Genomic DNA, 18,017 nt, shown 5'->3' on the forward strand with positions numbered 1-18,017 from the left:
TTCAAATATACCTCTACAATTTACCTGCTCATGTTTTTTTACCCTGATGTTGCAAATAATGTTTTACTTTTACTGTTCAATCCTTCTTTTGAGATTTTGTGAACTTGTTTTGTGGGTGACCATATTGTCGTAACATAAGGGTCGCGCTCTTTAAAAAACATTTGTACAAGAACAAGAAGATTCTAATCCAGATGTTGTCTTACTTTCTTTCCCTCTAGGTGCTTCTATAAAGACGAGACCAGATAATCTCCTCCACCTAACCCCTGCAGCTTAACACAGATTATAAAACCACGGACAATCGCTGGTTTGGACCAAAACCTTCTCCTGCTGCAGACGTGGGCAGAGACGCGAGTCCAAGCCCTACATGTGGACATGTGGAAGCAAAGGGAGTTTGCATTGCGCCTGCCATCCCCAATGTGGCATACGGACAGTTAAGAAATTACTCACCAGCAAATAAACCCGCGGATTCCCACCCTTTTTACTTGTTTTTGTGTCTCAAAGGCAAATCTTTCGTGACATTTACTGACTTCTGTTGCTTCGCGCCTCCCCCTTGACCTTTGGCCCAATTCCGAAAGGCGTAATCAAGTTTTCTGCAGATCCTGTGGAGAAAAGCATCCCTCATGATACAGCCCACGCCCTGCCCCCTTGACATCGGAGTCTCCAGCTGAACTCATCAGCATAATAAAAAAAAAAGGGATTCCCTCGCTGGAGCTACGCGGCGTCCCGATTGCTGGTAAACTGGGCCATGTGACTGTTTAATTGGAGATATACTTCGTTCTGCAGCGTGTGAGGCCCGAAAGCATGTGCGGCGTTCCAAGTATTACAGTAAAATGAAGTAAACTGAGAGTAATCCAGGATTTACGGGACTAAACAAAGAGTGCATGATGTTTGTCAAGACTATTCCAGGACTAAACCTACTGAAGAACAAAAACTTCAACTTTTGAAGAACAAAAACATGAATAAACAAGGTCCAAATTTGGACAAATCCACATCTAAATAAGGACTGAGCCAGGTCTGATTTAGGACTGTTCCGGACAAAGAAGAAAGAAGAAGAAGAAGCCCGAGTCCACCCCTTTGTGCTTACAGAGCTTCAGATCTTTGTTTGTTTGAAGCGACTGGTTTCCACATTCATAAGCCCCGCACCAAATACCAAAGACCAAAACAAGGCACATACCAGGTGGAAACTTGGATCAAACTTGGTGTGGCCCGGGACTGTCCCAGGTCTGCATCGCCTCCAGCGTCAGAACCATGTTGGAGAATATGACGAGGAGGAACCGCTCCCTCCTGTCCCTGTCGCTGACCTCGATGGCGCTCACGCTGTCGGTGTTGGCGTTCTGCACGTCGTACTGGTGCGAGGGGACGCACAAAGTGGTCAAACCCGTGTGTCTGTCTCCGGTCAAGACGAAAAACTGTGGCCAGAACAACAGCCAGCCGTATACCACAGGTGAGGAGTGGCTTTATCAGAGGTTTGCAAGTCTGTTTTGTGGCGGGACGATTGTCTTCTTTGTCAGAAGGTCATGGGGCCGAACCTTCCGATCGTGGCCCCAAAGTAAACACCACTTTCTTCAAATCTGTGTGCTACATCCATAAATAGGCAGGGGGGGTTTGGGATAGAGATCGACTGATATATCGGGCAGATATTTGGGTGTTTTTCAATATCGCCTATCAGCCGATAAAACCCGATGTCTCTGGAACCGAAAGTGATGGAGATGTCCCGTTTTTTACATTGAAAGAAGCACAGTCAGAGCTTTGAAAAAAACTTCTGAGGCCGCAGGGGAAGTGAGAAAAATCGCAATGAAAACCTGTTACAAGTTTGTTACGTTTTATGTTGCAGACTTTTGCTTATAAGTTTGGAACCATAAGTGATAGAGACTTAGGGCCAGATCTTGTGCCTGGCGCAGGTTTCTAGTGAATTTACATTTTCCGAGTGGTGGAGCTCTGCGCCTGCGAGAGGGCGTCGCAAGAGGAGGTGACTGCTCTGATGGGGGCACCACTGATATTCATTTCCTCGTTTACATTCCGCTGCCTTGTGTTCTTCCTTATGAATGACAGGCTCTCACAGGTCAAACTAAAAACTTTATTAACTCATCGTGAGCTAAAGAATGTTCATGTCTCGAGAGAGAAAGAGCTACAGCATCCACTGTGGCGGGAACGGCCCTCGCTTGGCCGTGAATGCGAAACAAAACAACGTTCACCCCCCACATCCCTCCCCTTTCCGTCCGCGGAGTCTGGTTGGAGGAAAAACAAAGTACGCTCCTAATAAGCGCAAAATGTTACACTATAGTCTGCCTATTGAAACACAAGATCAGGCCCAGAGACTTACTGTTTAAGTTCTGGAATTTGCTATGTTTTGTCAATCAAACAAGCTCCCTCTGAAGTACCTACTAAACAGGAATGTTTTTACTAAATCAGTCATATGCCCCCAATAAAGCGCCCCCTGCGGTCACATTTCAAAACAGACACATAATACAGTTTCGAAGCATCATATAGGGTTATGGACGAGACATTTGGAAACAAATTGGCCCAAAATACCCACATCGGTGAAACTTTAGTTTGGGAGGTATTTACAAAAGGCGCATTTAGTTGCCTTGTGTACAAAACGTGCGCGGTATAAATAAACATGCCTTGCCGTGTCAGCATTTTTAAAGTAGTTTAAAAGGCACTTGTTGGCTGTTGTGGGCAGTAATATTTCTCAAAATCCTCTTGGGAGCCAGAGGTTCGATGCTGGACGGCCAAATGTAACCTTGGTTTAAGGAATTCAATTATTACATTAAAGGTCCACACCTGATTTTTTTCATTACAAACAATGAAAGAGGAAGCCACCAATTTCAAATTTGTTGTTATCCAAACTCCTTCAGATTTGTAGTGTTTCAATTCTTTGGACACTACTCACAGGAATGAGTTTATACTTTATATTAACGTTTCACGACTTGCAGGGTCAGTTTTCAGGGTCACTTTCACAGAAATGCAGAAAAATTTCCTGAAAGTTCATAGAATTGATGCTTTATAATTAGATGCACAGTGTTTTCCCCACAAATGTCTGAGTTTACAATATAGAAAAGGAGGACAAAACAAAATGTGTTACATTACTAGAACAAAATCAGGTATAGTGCCTTTAAATCACAAAAATGTATGCATGTTTTTTAATGTGGTTTAAGTCACTGGGTTGTCCTCGAACACCAAAGTGCATAACACCTTATATGCACTTTGAAATGCCTCATGTATGAATTGTGCTCTACAAATAAACTTCCCTTGCCTATATCTGCTTGTTCTAGTTATTCTGACATTTTAAATATTTTACCCTCTAAAGGTGTGAGATTTTAAAGGCCAGATCTGCAAACATCTGCATCCGGCGGCTGGTGCTTTGTTTTGGCAGCGCCGGCGCCTTCTGTCCGATATCGACTCATTTTCACCCTGCGCCGCGTTAGCGAAGCCTTTTACACTCGTGTGACGTCTCGTAATCCCAGATTCTGCTGATAATCCCCGAGTTGGTATCTGCAGCTGCTGGATCGGCCTCTGTCTTATCTGCGCTGTGTTAAGCCTATTTGTTTCACAGCACAGAGGACAACAGATTACCTCCAGAACAACGTCTAAGGCGGGATTGTGAGCCGTAGAAGACTAGTTACTGGGATTTGGGAGATTCTACACGTTGACATGGCCTGTGTTAAAGAATATAACTCACACCATATGTCAGTGACAAATAGTTTCTCTATTGAGCTGCACAATAGATCACCAAATTATTGTTATTGCAATGTTAGGTGACGCAATTTCCATATCACAAGAGGCTATCACAAAATTTCAATGAAGAAGACGATGTTTGGGGGCTTATTGGGCCAATTTGAATGATTTTTACTTACTAAATTAAAACGTATTTAAGATCTATACAACTCTCCGCCCCACAGCTCCTGAGGCAATCAGAAGGCATTCGAAACAGATGTCCGAGCCACCTCAGCTTGACATGAAGGAGCAGCGGCTCTACTCCGGGCTCATCCCGGGTGATTGAGCTCCTCACTCTATCATGAAGGGTGCCCCAGCCACCCTGTGAAGGAAATTCATTTCGGCTGCTTGTATCCGCGATCTTATTCTTTCGGTCATTACACAAATCTCATGACCATAGGTGAGGGTAGGAAGGAACGTAGATCGATCGGTAAATCGAGAGCTTTGCCGGACTCAGCTCCCTCTTCACCACAACAGTCCAATGCAGCGACCACATCACTGCCGACGCCGCACCGATCCGTCTGTCGATCTCATGCTCCGTCCGTCCCTCACTCGTGAACACGACCCCGAGATACTTAAACTCCTCCACCGACCTGGAGAGGACGCCGCCTTTTATCGGTGGAGGACTATTCTTACATGTCATCATATATTTTCTGTCCTCTAGAGGCCCCGACCCCAGACCCAAAGATTCTGGCCTCGAATGTGACTCTGTCCCCGCAGCAGAGGGAGGAGCTGGCCAGACTGAGGAAGAGGCAGCTGGCCAACGCGGTGCAGTACATCTGGGAGACGGGAGAGGACAAGTACATGCTGCGTTACTTCCACACGGGCTTCTGGCTCTCCTGCGAGAAACACAACGAAGGTGAGTGCACTCACTGTAGACCACTAAACGATTGACTTTTCACACACTGTAAAGAGTCCATCTGTTGTGGATCTGGTCCTCCTGGAGCTGGGTCTTGGACCAGAGCAGACAAAGAGGCTTGAGGGGCAGTTGTTCAGCTGGTAGAAGTAGGACTTTAATCCCGTGTCTTAGAACTTAGTTCTGGAAAGTCAAGGCACCAGACAGTGACAGAGCTGTGCAATGGTGGAGCTTTTACAGTCTCACCACAGGTTCAAGCACTTCCTTTAATGTCAGTGCCCAAACATGAAGACAGTGCGACAGGGTTGAAAGAACTATTACTGCAGTGACACGTACTATGGAAGAAAATATTTAGTTATCAAGTACCAGGTCTAAAACACGTCTACTATCGTGACTAAAAGATTGTGTCCCACCAGTTTCAGATATTTCTGTACATTTTATTCCAGATACTTTCAATAAATGTGTCATGTTTGTTTTTCTCCAGGAAGCGACACTGAGGAGAAATGCCGGAGCTTCATAGAGTTAACCCCAGGAGAGTCACAAGGTCAGCGTTAAAACAGTCATCATGTGTGTGGTCTCACTGTGGTACTCTCTCACTGGTTTGTTGTGTGATCTCACTGTGGTACTCTCTCACTGGTTTGTTGTGTGATCTCACTGTGGTACTCTCTCACTGGTTTGTTGTGTGGTCTCACTGTGGTACTCTCTCACTGGTTTGTTGTGCGGTCTCACAGTGGTCCTCTCTCATCTCATGCGTGTGTTCCAGGGGTGCTGTGGTTCTCGGTCTACAGTGAGTTCATGTACATCGGACTTCTGGCCATGGGCTTCCTGCTCATGTGCATCGAGAGCATCTGTCTTTGTGCCAAGAGGGAGATGCCCGCACTGAAGATCAACGCCTTCGCCGCCATGTGCACCGTGCTCTCAGGTACGGCCCACTTGGGATGAGGTTTTCTCAATAGAAGCTAATCCACAACTGTAGTGGTCACGCCTGTAAGTTTTAGTCACTGCAGTGATATATCGGCCTGTTAACGCAATAGTTCCTTTGAATTATCGCATTAAAGCAACAGAAGGTCTGGAGTCTTGGCTAAATTTTTTGCTCAGTGTTGTCTGGAGTAGGCTTGGGGCACAGTTAACAGTACCATCCCATCACCTCCCAAAGTCCACTTCAACAACAGTGGTAGTTAAAGCTGCCTTAAAGGAACAGGCCACCATGTTTCCATACTGAGATACGTTCTTACCTGAGCTTAAACAAGTTGATAGGTTACCTGTCTGATCTTAGTGTGTGCCCATGGAAGAGCGTTTGTAGTTTCCAACTTCACCCCTGTCTGGAGCGATAGGGATATGCTGGTAGAGTCTTATAGCGTGACTGAGTGCACACGCAAAGACAAGACGGGTACGCATCAACTCGTCTATGCTCAGGTAAGAACATATCTCAGTATGGAAAAACGGTGGCCTGTTCCTTTAAGCAATGTCTTTTTGAAATGTGTTCATCAGTCAATGAGCTAAACAAATGGATATTTCATGAGGATTTCAGCTGCATCAGAGCAGGTCGGTCAGATGTTTGTCAGTTCACAATCTTTTTGTAAACTTCTGCCATAATTCTAAACTGTTAGCCGCTACATGGTGCGGGGGGCATGTGGTGGTGAGGCATGTGTTGGGGGGTGTGCTGTGAGGTGAGGGCTTGGATCTATTATAATAAACGGGTGAGGGAGGTGCAGGTGGTGGTGCACATGGTCTAGAGGCGTTTATTGGTAATGTATCGGTGCTGGACGGGATTGCTTAGAGCAGCTTTAAAATGCCCAGAACCATTATAGTATAAAGTATGTTGTCTGTGTGTTGCAGGTATGATGGGGATGATCGCCCACATGATGTACACCACAGTGTTTCAGATGACCGTTACCATTGGGCCTAAAGACTGGAGGCCGCAGTCCTGGGACTATGGCTGGTCTTTTGCGTAAGTTATCTCTACATTGATAAATTAAAACCAGTTTGTCGGAACTTTCTGCGGCACTGACGCTCATACGTGTTTCTCAGTATGGCCTGGCTGTCCTTCAGCTGCTGCATGGCGGCCGCTGTGGCCACGCTCAACTCTTACACGAAGACCCTCATAGAGATGAAGCACCGGGCCAGAGTGCGGCTGGAGGAGGCCCGCACCGCCGCCCGCGCCCCGTCCTACGAGGAGGTGGTCCGTGGAGGAGGGGGCCTCTACTCCGTCAGTCAGCTCATTCAGCTGGGCCAGCAGGGCATGCTGGTGGACCCCATGTGGCCCAAAGGAGTCGGGCCGGCCGTGGGACCCTTGGCCTGTGGAGTTGGAGGGGCCCTTATGGTGGGAAGTGGAGGGATCGGGGTGGGCATGGGTGGTCTTGGGATGATGGGGGCACCAGTGGGACAGATGGGTTCGATGGGACAGTTGGGACAGATGGGACAAATGGGGCAGATGGGATCGATGGGACAGTTGGGGCAGATGGGATCGATGGGACAGTTGGGACAGATGGGACAGATGGGATCGATGGGACAGTTGGGACAGATGGGATCGATGGGACAGTTGGGACAGTTGGGACAGATGGGACAGATGGGACCGTTGGGACAAATGGGATCGATGGGACTGATGGCAACGGTGGGACCAATGGGATCGATGGGACAGTTGGGACAGATGGAACAAATGGGACAGATGGGATTGATGGGACAGTTGGGACCGACTGGATCGATGGGACCCCTAGGCAATATGGGCTCCGGGACAGTGGGGGGCCCCCACGGTATGGTGGTGCTGGAGGGGTGCGGCTCAGAGGGCTGTGAGGACTGTGAGCGAGAGATGGACGAAATGGACTACACTCTGCAGGAGGAACACGAGGGCTCCATCTGCTGAGGGCAGAGGGGGCACAGCAGATAAACTGTGTATAGTTAAACTGAAGGACATGGCCGCACTGGGACAATGACCCATCATTAAAGAACTGTTGCTGTTAGAGTGGTCTCTTGTTTTTGTCCAGTGGAGAAACTAAACTCTGAACCACAAACTTGCCCCATAAATGTTTATTAAATAGACCTTTTATTTGTTGATTTATATTGAAGCACATACATACAAAAATAAATAACCTGCACTGTGGCATGGAGCCAGTATTAGACCAAATACCACTGCAACATTTACATAGAAATCTATATAATAATTTGGATTATAATAAACATCATGAGTGAACAGTTGTTGAAGGGGGGATGCTGTTCTGTTGCTGACAACTGTAAAAATCCATATGAATCTATGCCAATAAATGGAAGTTGGTATTGTAAAAATAAAAGAATGGAAAGCGACTCGTAATCTTGCAAGTCAGATTAAGGCAGATGATGCTGAAGTGCTGGGCAGAGATTACAGAATAATCTGGAGTCGGGGGAATGAGGAGACAGAGTGATTGACATCTCTGTCCTGGAGCAGATCAGGGTCACCGCGGCTTCACTGTGACAGTAATTAAACATGGAAATTAAAAACATGAATTATCCCACAGATTACGGGAGTCTGTCACACGCTGAGGTGTGCATGTTTTGTCATCAACCATACGAAAGGATTTAAAATAAACGATTTAATGAGAGAGAACATTTATTTAAGTTAGTTAATTGTGAGAATCATAAAAAGCAACAGCATCAGATTTCAATGTAGATTTCAATGTGATAAATCTATAAATTGGGACAGTTTCTCAGGTGGTATTGTGGCGATTGACGGTTCCATCTCAGCTGTTGTTGTTGTGTCCTCGGGCAAGACACTTCTGTTACCTAATAGGTGTGTCAATGGTGGTCAGAGACGTCGCTGGCACAGATTAGCACAAAGGCACAGCTGTGGCTACATCTGTAAAATACCTTGACCCACTGCGGGGAGAATGATAATGGCCCGTTACGGAACATTGAGAAGCTTTTAGCTCAATGCAGTCCCCCGGATCAGGGATTAGGGTTATGATTAGGGTTAGGAGCGGCAAAAGTGATGTAAATTGTGCTTCACTCACACACATCTTACACATAGAACATCTTGGCTTTCAAATGAGGTATCATACTGGCATATAGACTGCAAGTTCTCCCATCAATGCACATAGGAGCTGCACAGATGCATGACCATTTTAAAAACCCTGCTGACTCATTTCTACTCAAGATAACGGTGTCTGTCTAGCTCATGGCCAAAATCTGAGCTGTTAGTGCTTTGCTGCCTCTATATTGTGCATTGTTTTATATTTTTGTAATGTAGACCTTTTTGTGAAGCACGTTGGTCAACAAGAGTTGTTTTTAAGTGTCCTATATAAATAAATTTTATTTGCTTTGAGATTTGGATATTGCTAACCTTAACTCTAACCCTAACCCGAAGATTAATCCATCATGTTTTTTTTTTTTTTCCCTTATGGCACGGTATATACAAGATGACAATGCCAGGATTCATCTGGCTCACACTGTGGCAGACTGGTTCATGGAGCAGGAGACATAAGCTTCACACATGGATCGGGCACCATGGAGTCCAGATCTAAACCCTATTGAGAATCTTTGGGATGTGCTGGAGCAGGCAAAGCCCAGTGGCCACTCTCTTCCATCGTCAACACAAGATCTTGGTGAAAAAAAATGAATGCAACAATGGATCTTTTGATGTTGCAGAAGCTTATTGAAACAATGCCACGGAGAATGTGAGGTTTTGTGGTCAGGCAGTGTATAAACTGTGCCAGAAAGTGAATGAAGATTTTTACATTGAAAATAGTTGCGTTTTCTTCTTCTTCTTCTTTTTCTTAAAAAAAAAAAAAAAAAACTATTCTGATATGAATCCAAGGTGTTATTTCAACCTCCAGCAAATGATCGCTTCTGAGAGGGACACACCTCCACCTCAGCCAATCATCACCCTCGGTCCCATTTTTAAGCCCCAGCAATCATGGTTCGTTCGATTCCCAGTTGTGCTGCGACCCACCTCCGCCTCTTCTGCCCACGGCTTCTCCCTGCTGCATCTTCACGGGTCTCCTATATCACCACCAGTGTCCAGGCTCCAGGGGAAGACATCCCTAGCTCCAAGCTGTTCATCCACACTGACTTTCATACATCGATGTCTACCGCCAGGGTCTGATCGCCAAAACTAATATACTGTATTTAACCTAGAAAGTCCCACAATTCCAGAGTTTCTTTTTCAAGACAGTCCTGGCCTCAGAGGGAGCCCTATTGTACATGTTTTAGTGTAAACTGGAGACCTGCACCCGGCCCAAGAATCAAACGCAGAACCCTCTTGCTATACGAGACAAGAGTGGCAACTACTGCGCCACCGCCCCGACCAAATTTGGAATCGTTGCCTCCCACGCAAAAGGGTTTAACCCCAGTACCAAAATACATGACCCCACATTTCTATTTTTGAATACCATCTGGTGTCTTCGAGAAACAAAAGTACTGCTTGAGAGTTTGAGATTGAGTCATAATCTTTTAGTGACGCCGTTATTTTGGCCGGAAAGCGTCTCGATTCTTCTGGGAAATGTTTTACCGAGACAGAGGCGCACATCTGGTTTAAAGTCGGGAAAGCAGCTACATAACTGGCGTCACGTTAAATAACCTGTGGTGTTTGAGTGGAAAACAAACTGGGCCATTGTTAATATCTGGATTTTGTGACGTTAAGCGCAGCTCAATCACAAACCTGTATTCTCTCTTTAGATATTACTTATGAAAACACGGTGTCGGGCCGTGGGGTTTCAGTCAGAGCCTTCAATAGCAACCTGGTTTCATTCACTCAAACGCATATAAACTGATCAATTATAGGCGTATGGATGAAACTGCCTTTTTACGTGGCATTTTTCGCTAAAGGATGTGTCAACAACGCAAGCCAAAGCAGCGGTGCCTCCGCCCCAAACGGAAACCTCCAGGACACTGTACGAGTTATAACGTGGAAACAGGCGGCTGTTTTTACGAGATGTTTTGTTGACAGAGCAAGACATCAGAGATCAACTCAAAGGCAAAATCCACCGTAATAAAAAGATACTAAACTTAGTGTTTGGTACTCAATGCTCGCTGGCTGCTCTGCTTTATGCCCACGACACTGGAGGCCGCCATTGCTCCACCATTGCTGTAGTACCTCCATATCGACGCTAGTGCCCCATTGAAAAGCATTGGAGTTTAGACACCTTAAAACAACTTTAACGCCTGGTTTCAATTTTTTCAACACTAGACTAGGCTAGATATTCCTCCTGAGATAACGCTGAGTTAGTCACAATATATGAAACCAGGCTGGTTTTCGTAAGAAGAATTTTAGAAATCTCGTACTTAATGAGGGTCGGACTGTTAGCATTGGAGCAGCGCGAGCTACACGTCACGCAAGGGCCGAGTCTACGGTGAAGATCCCGCCCCTTATGCCCTTTTTAGAAACATGCTTCGTCAGAGCTGGGGAGGAGGAGTCTGTAAATCCGCCATGAAATCCCCCACGACCGTAGTCATTATGGTAAACGGGGAGGAGTGAGCAGAAGCTGTCCATTATATATACAGTCTATGTTGGTACTATGTGAGATGCTTTTTTAGCGCTCCTAGTCCCGACTCCCGTACCTGTTCCTTGCCCGAGTCCAAGTCTTCACCTGTCCGGGGAGTCAAGCATCTACGTCCCGCTGCTTTGGTCTTCATAAGGAAGGAGCGCCAAATATCCGTATCCATATCAGTAAATCCACTTCATTTTGCCTTGTTCGGACATTTCTTAGAGGAATATCTGTTTATCCGGGTCACTTCTAATTGGCTGGAACGTCTTGCCCATGCGCGGCTACATTAGCGGTTTTCCCAGGCGAACAAAACGTAGGGGAAGCTGCTGAGCTACTGAAGGCCCTGGGGGGCTTACTGTCAATGTACATCGAATTCTGATTGGCTGATAAGTCTGTAAATCATATGTGCGGCCTGACAACACAGGGACAGCAGAATCGGTGGAGAAGGTCCTGAGGAGGAGTGTTTAAGGCACAACAGAACTGACTCAACTGTACATTATATAAATAATTAGAAATTAAATAAACTATTGAAACATTGTACACTTTTTTTTCTTCATTTGGGCCAGCAGAGACACACCACTGTGAAAACACCTTAAAATTGATTCCAGTTCCTCGTCTGTGAGAGAGACGTTATTGTTTTGCCACGATCTAGAAAAAAAATGTGAGCCACAGTATCTGGGTGGTCTTCTCGTTGGGCCTATATCTTCAACAGCAAAAGGGTTTTTCGTTTAGAAAAGTATTTGTTCAATGGACGATGGAAAGACGGCACATGGCATTATGGACCGGCAGCCGCAAAAAACAGCCTCTGTTCAAAAATTTACCTCATAATCTTGCCCTGGATAAAGCCATTGTCGACAGACAGCTTTGGCGGACCGTGTGGATTACGCTTGGGATGGAAATAAGTATTTGAAGATTTATAGCAGGAGTAATTCACCGGGAACAGACAGATCACGGCTCGACCTGCCGCAGACGACAGCTGCTGAAGTGGGTTACGCAGATGTTCACACAGGTCTGTTTGGGGCGGCTGGATTAACTACCACTACTTTTTTTGGGGGGGTAAGAACTTCGCCTAGAGAGTTTCCCTCTCAGTTAACTTGGGTTGGCTGTTGTTTACCAGAGAATCCCACCAGCTCACCTGTGCTAGAAGGTGGTTATTTCACTCTCTAACTCTGATGGTGGTATTCATTCACAAACAGGCTTTTGGTCACTTTTGGTCTGAAAACCTAAGCTGAACGTTTTAAACCCATATGGTCTTAAACCGGTCAGTAATAAATTCCACCGCTTTGCACTTAAGTATGAAAAGGCAGACAGACCGAATGAAGTCCTGTAGTCCGGATTTATGGAGGCTCTGGTGACTTGTTGTGTTGTGTCTGATCATATACGCAGGGGCTTTAACATTTGAAAGTTCATTTGAGAAAGCATAAGTTGCCAAAGCTTTCAGTGCGGCTTATATATTAATGTAATTCTATCCTAACGGAAAATTCTTCAGTATCTAACATGGCCGATGTCTCTTTTTATCTATAATTTATAAATCACAATCAAACATCGATCTTTCCTTGTTAACGCTGCAACAAGAGACACTAAATGTGATACTGCTTTGTTTATTTTTTACTCTCTACTTGCTCTTTGACTGTTCAGCACTTAAGCTTTGGCTTTTTTTAAACGCGCTCTATAAATAAAGTCAGATTGATTGGAAGGGCACCAGATTTTCCAGGCAACGAGCCCAGAAGGAGGCGAGTGAAAGCTGCAGCGTTCACTGACCGTTCCTCTGTAATGTCCAAGCCCTCTCAATCTCTCAACCCTCTCACACATAAATGACAACATAGGTGTGATACAGGTGTAAAAGGTGTGTTTGGCCGCCATCATGGATAATGCCTCACACGCTCTGCATGAGGCCTTTACAGAGGAGGTGCACGTTCAGCAATAGACTGTAGACTGTAGACTATCTATCTATCTATCTATCTATCTATCTATCTATCTATCTATCTATCTATCTATCTATCTATCTATCTATCTATCTATCTATCTATCTATCTATCTATCTATCTATCTATCTATCTATCTATCTATCTATCTATCTATCTATCTATCTATCCATCCATCCATCCATCCATCCATCCATCCATCCATCCATCCATCCATCCATCCATCCATCCATCCATCCATCCATCCATCCATCCATCCATCCATCCATTGCACCTTTGTTACACACACACCTACATGTTGCACACCTTAATTCAACTTTGCAATTTAGTGTTTTATTACCTGTACTTACGTACGCCTCTAAAATCCTGCACTGTTACTCAAAAAGTTGTTACTTCAGGTCCAAAGTGTCGCCATGCACGAGTTTAATATGGGACCTGCAGTTAAAAAGTGCCAAAAAAATCAATAAAAAGTTACAAAAACGCAGTGGGGGTTAAGAGGTTAAAAGTAATAGATGCTCAAAGCGATTGAAAAGACAAGACAATGACACTTAAAACGTTTTATTGAAGATTGACAAACACTCCAGCGCACAATGCTATTCTTGATTCAGTAGCTTTAAAAGCCTGTGCCTCATACGCAGAGCTACACACGACAACTAATCAAATGTGCAGATACAGCCTGAGCAAGATGGCTGCCAAACAAGAACAGGGTTTTCTCATCTTAATGGTCTGCGTAGGATTTATTCAAAAGATCTACAAGGAACTGAACCAAAAACAAGCTCTGAAAACAAGAGGGTGCCGGACGGAGCATCTTCTCGTTTCGGAGGTTATCATTGTGTTATGTTTAGCTGCTGAAATCATTGAAAAAATGACTTCCGATGCTGTTGCTTAGTTTAGCAACCACACAAAACCCTTATATGCAAAAACAAACTCAACCGATTACAAACTTTCCTAACGACACATTTTTAACATCCCAATTATTCAAAGGGGTGAGAACAACAACTAGCTGCTAAGGCTTTAGAAATAGATGCACAGCACTCAACGGTCTTTATGTACAAATGTCTGCCTGAAGAATGAGAAACATGAATAAGAAATGGGGTTTTCCTTAAAAATTATTTTCTGTAAAATTGCGGAATGTGTAAACAGGTTTTTGGTTGTTCTGCTGTTGACTGTTTAAGACATTTTGTTTAAATTTGCGTTGTGTGTTAATGGGGCGATTTGCTCATTTTGTAGGCTGATACTGAATCAAGCGCAGGGCAGTTTCGTCGTCCAAAACTTGCTGGACGAACTCTCCCTCGGTCACTCGATCTGTGCAAAAACAAAAGTAATTGCACTCTTAAATTCCTGCTCTCAGCGTGATTGAAATACCCTTTTTGATTAATGAACGGCACTCACCACTTTCGCCTTTGTCAAAGATGCTCCACAGTTTGTCCGCTCTCTTGTCCGGAGTGTTCTCATCGTCAGGCAAGGTCTTGACCTCGTCTTCAGGAATCATCTTGAAAATGGCCTGAAATAAAAAAAGATTTCAATATTTTTTTATGTATGACATAGTAGGTAATCCCCTCCTGGAACCGCCATCTTAATGTGGTGGAAGGGTTTGAGTGCCCGAATGATCCTGGAGGCTATGTGGGTCTCCCATGGTAAACAGGTCCAAGGTGACGGGTCAGACAAATACCACGACTCGGAAACGGGTAGAAGAAGAAGATGGATGGATGGATGGATGGATGGATGGATGGATGGATGGAACTGTAATCATCTCGTTGTAGGAGTTCGACATGCGTTTTCTTGCTTGGGCTTGGGTGATTTGTGGGCTGGATTGCGAGGCTAGACGGACCTCAAGTGGCCCCAGGGCCTTAGGTTACCCACCTCCGACACAGAGCAATTACAACTCTATGCCCACATGGGTTTGCACTTGCATCATTTTCATTCTAATTAGAACCCTTAACGATCTGGACTGTCGAAACAAATAACGATGCAAAATTGATGGACAGGCAGTGTAATCACAGTACCACATAGCACGAAGCCCTGTTGAGCTTTATGCTTTATGATCAAATCAGCATAATCTTTTGACCTCGGACTCAGATGACACAGCTGAATATGGCACAGGACATCGTCTCGTCTTTGTTGCAGGTGAACTAATCTCAAGCATATTAGAAAACCAATGTACAGAACATGATGTGCTCCGCGTTGCTCTTAATCAGGGCTCTGAGAGTGCAGTTCAGGGTATGCCTGTTATGTCATTCAAACCACTGGATGGGGATCTCGTAAGGCATTTGGGAGTTTCTCATGAAAACAAAAACTAGGGCCGTCTGATAATAATAATGATAATAATAATAATAATAATAATAATAATAATAATAATAATTCATCTTTTCAATGTTTTCCTGGCATGATTGATATTACAGTGTGAATATCATTAGTGGTGTTATCAATTTGGGATCGCTCCGAGGACAAACTTCAGGTGTAGCACTTACAGCTAATTGGCTCAAGCAGACTTTGTTTTAGCCAATCACAGTTAAAGCAAAACTGAGTAGCTCCTGCCCCTAGAGGCCATAAGCACCACTGCAGGTGTCGCAGCATGTTGTGTTTTTTCTTCTTCACAGCTAGAAGGTCCAGGGTTTGATTCCCACCTGGACGGGGCCTTTCTGTGTGGAGTTTGCATGTTTGTGTCTGCAAAGGTTTCCTCCAGGTATTCCGGTTTTCCCTACCACTAAAAACATGTACAATAGGCCAGGACACATGATGTGTGTGAGTGAATGTATGGTGGTGGTCAGAAGGATTGTTGGCACATACATTGAGGCGACAGTGCTTCTGTCAGCCTCCCCCAGGGGAAACTGAAGCTACAAACGTAGTTTACCACCACCGAGTATGGAGTGAATGTACAATTGTCTCATGTAAAGCGCTTTGTGACCATGTCTGTGAAAGGCACTATTTAAATAAATATCTTCTTCTTCTTCTCACTCATTAATTGGAGATACTTTTTTTCACTCAAACTTTGCTGTAAATATTGTTTAAGTGGTGCTAGCCCACACTTTTCCCGTTAGCCTGTTAGCTTCTTGTTCATGATTCTATTAGTGTGTATTGCACCTCCGCCTCGGTGGCAGGAAAGTTGCAATTGACACCAGAGACACCAGGGGGAGATAAAAGACCCCCAATCATCCCATAACACTTACCGCACTACGGAAAGGATTTAATAAGGTAAACAAGTTACTTAGCTCAACAAAAAGCATGGCCACTCTCAGCAATGCTGCCATGTGCTGCCCTTCCCTCCACCCCGGCCCCACTCACCGTGCAGATCTCCTTGACCTCGTTTTTGGTGATGTATCCGTTCTTGTCCACGTCGAACAGGGAGAAGGCCCACTCCAGTTTGCGCGTGGTCTTCCCGGTGGAGGTCATGTGCAGGGCGATGATGTACTCCTTGAAGTCCAGCGTGCCGTCGTCGTTGGTGTCGAAGGAGCGGAACACGTGCTGCGCGTACGTGTTGGCGTCGCTGTCCGGGAAGAACTTGGTGTAGATGGCCTGGAACTCCGGTTTGGTGATGCGCCCCGTCGGACACTGCTTCTTGAAGTTATCGTACCACTGCACGAGCTCCGCCTCCGTGAACTTGGTGTTGAGCTTCAGGTCCTCCAGGATTTCCTTGGACACGGCGCCGCTCTTGGAGTTGCCCATGGCTGCGCGAGGCTTTGGGGATTTGGAGAGAGCTTCGCCTCCTCTGCACAGTCTGAAGCTGACTGACTCTTTGGGCGGTGGATTTTTCAACGCGACGAAAGCTCAAAATACACAACTGTGAACGAGAAAAGAACAACAAGAACCTGCGTTTAGTGTTTTACACTGTCAATAACATGGAAACATTTGACTTAAGTTTTCACAAAGCTACGTTAGATGAACAGCTGAAATTTTGGATATTTTCCACACATTCTAGAAGAAGAAGAAATACCGACCATTGAATAAGGTATTGTTACCGTGGTGCTTCTCACTTGTTAAACAAAAATAGAGAAATTTCAAAGAAATTTCAATCAAACAAATGCTGTGTTAAAGAGATATTTCAGGATTTTTGACATAGGGCCTCATAGTTATCCAATGTTGCTGATTTCTAGATTTGTTTTTTTTTTGTAATTCAAGCTCTTATATTTGAAGAGTTTCGAGGCGCTAGGCTAGTGCAAGGCTAGTGCATTTCTATGGTATCAGCTAGCCTGCATTCAAAACAGTCTGACCCGCTCCACAGAGCACCTGAGGCAAATCACTTATAACGCCAGACTAACCGTATGAATGAGTATTTTTTAACCATTTTGCATTTAAAATACCTTATATTCGAGCAGCATCAGCTTTGTGGTTGTATAAGCTACGCGGCCGCGGAGTGATTTGCTAGAAAATAGTCCGTCAAAATGCGATCCTTCATGTGATGCAAGGTCAGTTATATTACAAAAATTACTCTATCGACACAGACATTCATATGGTTAATCAGCAACACTCTGGATAACTAGGAAATGAGGCCCTATGTCAAAAATCCTGAAATATCTCTTTAAAGTATTTTATTATTGTAAGTTGTGAAGAACAGCCCAACCAGGGACACGAGCAGTGAATTAGCACGAGCTATAAGCTCTATGTTGATTTCATCGTCCCTGACAGATAAATCAATAAAATCTACAGTATGTGAGTGTGAAACTTAAAGATAAGATAAGATAAGATAAACCTTTATTGATCTCACAAAGGAGAAATTCACTTGTTACAGTCGGCGTTCAAGAAGAAGAGTTAATAAAGTGCAGCTGATACAGAGATTATTGCACATGTTACTTTACAGTCTTATTGTTAAATATATATTATATATATTGTTTAAAGCAGCACCACGAAACATTTAACCAAGAATAAAATACACTTATTTATTTTAGTACAGCAATTTTTATCATTGAAAAATACCAGAGGTGAGTAGTAGTAAAGTAATTGTACTACTTTTTTTTTACTTCTACTTGAGTAATATTATAATAAAGTGTCTGTACTCTTACTAGAGTAAAAAGAAAAGTTACTTGTTCCACAGTGAGTAAAGCTTTAAGTGACAAATAAAATAGA

The 18,017-nt window shown here is 44.4% G+C and overlaps 1 protein-coding gene and 1 pseudogene across 2 annotated transcripts; one reads left to right on the forward strand and one right to left on the reverse strand.

The window, feature by feature from the left end:
* Nucleotides 1–1,248: 1,248 nt before the first annotated feature.
* On the forward strand, nucleotides 1,249–7,436 carry LOC306973679 (germ cell-specific gene 1-like protein; annotated as a pseudogene). The gene is made up of 7 exons: nucleotides 1,249–1,444; nucleotides 4,382–4,576; nucleotides 5,058–5,117; nucleotides 5,337–5,495; nucleotides 6,413–6,524; nucleotides 6,605–6,953; nucleotides 7,312–7,436. The product of its transcript is annotated as a germ cell-specific gene 1-like protein (transcript).
* Nucleotides 7,437–14,151: 6,715 nt separating this feature from the next.
* On the reverse strand, nucleotides 14,152–16,682 carry LOC306973810 (recoverin-like). Its single transcript, XM_079570807.1, has 3 exons — nucleotides 16,239–16,682; nucleotides 14,346–14,457; nucleotides 14,152–14,258 (listed from the first exon to the last, which is right to left on the reverse strand). Exons 1-3 carry the CDS (start codon nucleotides 16,617–16,619, stop codon nucleotides 14,173–14,175), a joined length of 579 nt encoding a protein of 192 aa, XP_079426933.1. The 5' UTR covers nucleotides 16,620–16,682; the 3' UTR covers nucleotides 14,152–14,172.
* Nucleotides 16,683–18,017: the final 1,335 nt, after the last annotated feature.

The sequence above is a fragment of the Gobius niger genome (assembly GCF_951799975.1).
Source record: "Gobius niger genome assembly, chromosome: 14".
In the NCBI taxonomy this organism is placed as follows: domain Eukaryota; kingdom Metazoa; phylum Chordata; class Actinopteri; order Gobiiformes; family Gobiidae; genus Gobius; species Gobius niger.

Excerpts from the sequence above, each read along its gene's own strand:
- LOC306973810 (XM_079570807.1), bottom strand. The coding sequence starts at position 16,619 with ATGGGCAACTCCAAGAGCGGCGCCGTGTCCAAGGAAATCCTGGAGGAC. Across the intron at positions 14,458-16,238 it reads AGGTCAAGGAGATCTGCACG|GCCATTTTCAAGATGATTCC; the intron begins GTGAGTGGGGCC and ends TTTTTATTTCAG. Across the intron at positions 14,259-14,345 it reads CTTTGACAAAGGCGAAAGTG|ATCGAGTGACCGAGGGAGAG; the intron begins GTGAGTGCCGTT and ends GTTTTTGCACAG.